The sequence below is a fragment of the Pinus tabuliformis genome, chromosome 8, assembly GCF_031772625.1.
Source record: "Pinus tabuliformis cultivar Carrire ecotype Pingquan chromosome 8, CPIR1, whole genome shotgun sequence".
Taxonomy (NCBI): Eukaryota; Viridiplantae; Streptophyta; class Pinopsida; order Pinales; family Pinaceae; genus Pinus; species Pinus tabuliformis.
Window position 1 is genome coordinate 1,210,383,468 of NC_142294.1, and position 3,044 is coordinate 1,210,386,511.

At 39.4% G+C, this 3,044-nt stretch overlaps 1 protein-coding gene across 1 annotated transcript; it reads left to right on the forward strand.

Annotated features, from left to right (window-relative positions):
- The first annotated feature begins 887 nt into the window (after nt 1–887).
- Nucleotides 888–1,730, forward strand: LOC149239721 (uncharacterized). Its single transcript, XM_089369948.1, has one exon. The coding sequence runs from the start codon at nt 888–890 to the stop codon at nt 1,728–1,730; it is 843 nt and encodes a 280-aa protein (XP_089226074.1).
- Nucleotides 1,731–3,044: the final 1,314 nt, after the last annotated feature.

A 3,044-nucleotide genomic window follows, 5' to 3' on the forward strand; every position in this document is an offset into this window, starting at 1 on the left:
TGATAAAATCTGTGTTACTAGCCATCCCAGTTTACTGGGCAGCTTTAACATGGGTCCCTAAAGGTGTGCTGGAGAAAATTAGGAGAATCTGTAGCAGATTTTTGTGGGCAGGATCAAAAGAAACTTCGGTTCTCCCTTGGGTTGCCTGGGAGAAAATGGCGAGACCAAAAGACTGGGGTGGTTGGGGAATAAAAAGCCTACCTGACTTCAGACTTTCATTGGCAGCTAAATCAGGGTGGCGCCTCATTAAGATGGAAAATCTCTGGACTAGAATGGTTAAAAGAAAATATATAGATCCAACTCCTCTGGAAGTTTGGATCAGGAACCCAGTCAAGAGCCAAAAGAACGTGTCGGCAATCTAGAAAGCAACTCTGGAGTCTTTTAAAGTGATCGAACAAGGTCTAGCATGGAAGGTTGGGAACGACGAAAAGGTAAAGATAGGAAAGGATCCCTGGGTCGGTTGTACTGAAAACTATGCCCTTTCCCCTGGACTGGTTCAGCAGTTAGAGGATAAAGGGTTTCTTTACCTAAGTCAAGTGGCAAATCCGAGCTCTTCATCCATCTGGGGTCAAGCTTGGAAGAATGGAGAAGAATTGGAACTGGAGCAAAGATGGTGGAGTGAATGGAGTGCTTTTACTTAGGAACTCTTCAGATCAAATGTTCGGCTGAGTGATAGACAGGATGAGTTAATTTGGGCACACGCTGACTCCGGGGAATATGCTCCAAAGAGTGGATATATTTTCCTTATGTCAAGGAAAGGATGGGGAAATCCAGAGTGGTGGTCAAAACAGCTATGGAAACTTAAGAGCCCCCCAAAGTCAAAAATTCTTTTCTGGTGCATTTTAAAAAGTAAAATCCCAACTTGGGACATCCTGCAGACCAGATTCATGCACGGGCCTGGGAGATGCACCTTGTGCAAATCAGAAGCAGAATCTATAAACCACCTTTTTCTAAAGTGCCCAGAAGCTATTAAAATATGGGGCGAGGTAGGGAATCTCTTGAACAAAAAGCTTGAATGGGAAGGTAACAATGTGCAAGAAGCTTGGCAGAAGTGGTGGCACTCTCATCCAAATGGGAATCTGCGTAACCTCCCTCTCATCATTAGCTGGGGTATTTGGATAGCCAGGAACAGGAGTATTTTCCAGGATAAGGGAACACCCATAGCTATCACAACAATTCAGAGCACTGCCATCTTTTCCAGTATTCCCGAACCTAAGGAAGCCCACTCCCAAAGAATCGTTCCAGAAATGCAGATCACAGAAGGAATCCCCTGGGCTTTCTTCGATGGTGCATCTCAAAACAATAAAGCAGGAGCAGGCCTAGTCATCAACGAAACCCCATCTCATGTCCTAAAAGCTTCTGTGGGACTAGGAACAGGCTCTAATAACTTTGCTGAACTGCTTGCACTGAAATTCCTTATATGTTGGCTCATTCAAAGATGCACCCTCACAATTCAAATTTTTGGGGACTCCCAAATCGTGATCAGATGGGTAAATGGTCAAAGTACTTGCAGCAACCAATTATTAAAACAAATCCTGGGAGAAGTTCTGAGACTTAAATCTTATTTTAACAGTTTCTCTCTTCGCCACATTTTCAGGGAAAGGAATGACACAACAGATAATCTTTCTAAAGACGGTCTACAACAGGATTTGGGCAGCTGGAAGATTGTAGAAGAGGACCAAGGCCATATCAGAATATCAGAACAGCCGCCCTATAATCATTCTATCTAATACTCTGGCAGTAATTTTTTGTTACTTTACACTTTTCAAAATTTTTGTAATTATATACAATCAAAAAACCATATCAACAACGACAATTCGGCTATTAAAACTCTTTTATTCGGGTGACGTGCTGTTTTCCTCTACGTTGAGGAGGCCCGGCTTGCTGGAAAATATTTTTTGAACAGTCCTCCAGTTTTAGTAAAAGAACGACGGTTTAAAGGTACCTCGGTTCAGAGGTTAACAGATCAGTTTCAACACTACACAGGGAACAGGTGTATGCATAAGACAACAATTTTTTGTAAAACAGTCATGGCAATCTCTCAGATTGATAAGTGATGCATCAGTATTTACAATGTAAACTTTTTATAATCTTAATAAAAAGTTTCGTTTTTTCATTAGGAAAAAAAAATTATAATTAAAAAAATTAAAAATTAAAAATTCTTTTAAAAAATTAGAATTTTTTTTTTTTTAATTTTGAAATATATAAATGTCTTAGATTTTTAATTAAAATCAAAATTAAGGTTGTGATTAATTAAGTGTGAGGTTTAGAGATAGAGAAGTAAGGTTAGAAAGGTAGGTGAAAGGTCCAGTGAAAAGAGGGAAGGGAGAAGTTAGGAGAGGGTGATCTAGGAGGTTAAGGTGGGAATCCAATTGTCACTAATTTTCCATCCTTCATCATGATTGAGGTTGTTCGAGTGTTTTCTTTTCCATGGGGCCAAATAATGAAAGTGTCATCGACAAATCTCTTCCAAAGTTTGGATTTTAATGGGGAAGATTCAATGGCTCTGGTTTTAAGATCCTCCATAAAGAGATTGGCAATGATAGGAGATAGAGGGGATACCATGGCCACATCGCAGGTTTGTTCATAAATTTCATCTTTAAAACTGAAGAAGGTTGATTTGAGACAAACTTCAATAAATTTGGCCGTGTCAGAGTTGGTGATTTTATGGACCACTTTCATGGCTTCATCTATGGGAATGTTGGTATATAGAGATTTAACATCAAAACTTACTAATATGTCATTCAGATCAAGGTTTAAATGTTTGATCTCATTGATGAAGTGAGTGGAGTCTTTGACAAAGGAACTTGTGTTACCAACCAGAGGCTTAAGTTTCTTAGGGAGGTATTTTTCCAGATGGTAAGTGGGACCTCCTATGGTATTGACAATGGGTCTTATGGGGATACCTTCTTTGTGTATCTTTGGGGTTCCATAGATCCTAGGGGTGTAAGCGTTGTTTTCTATTAGATTTTTAATGTTATGATCTCTGCTTATTTTTGTCAGGTTTTGTACATTTTTGAAGATATTTTTTTATGGGATTCTTC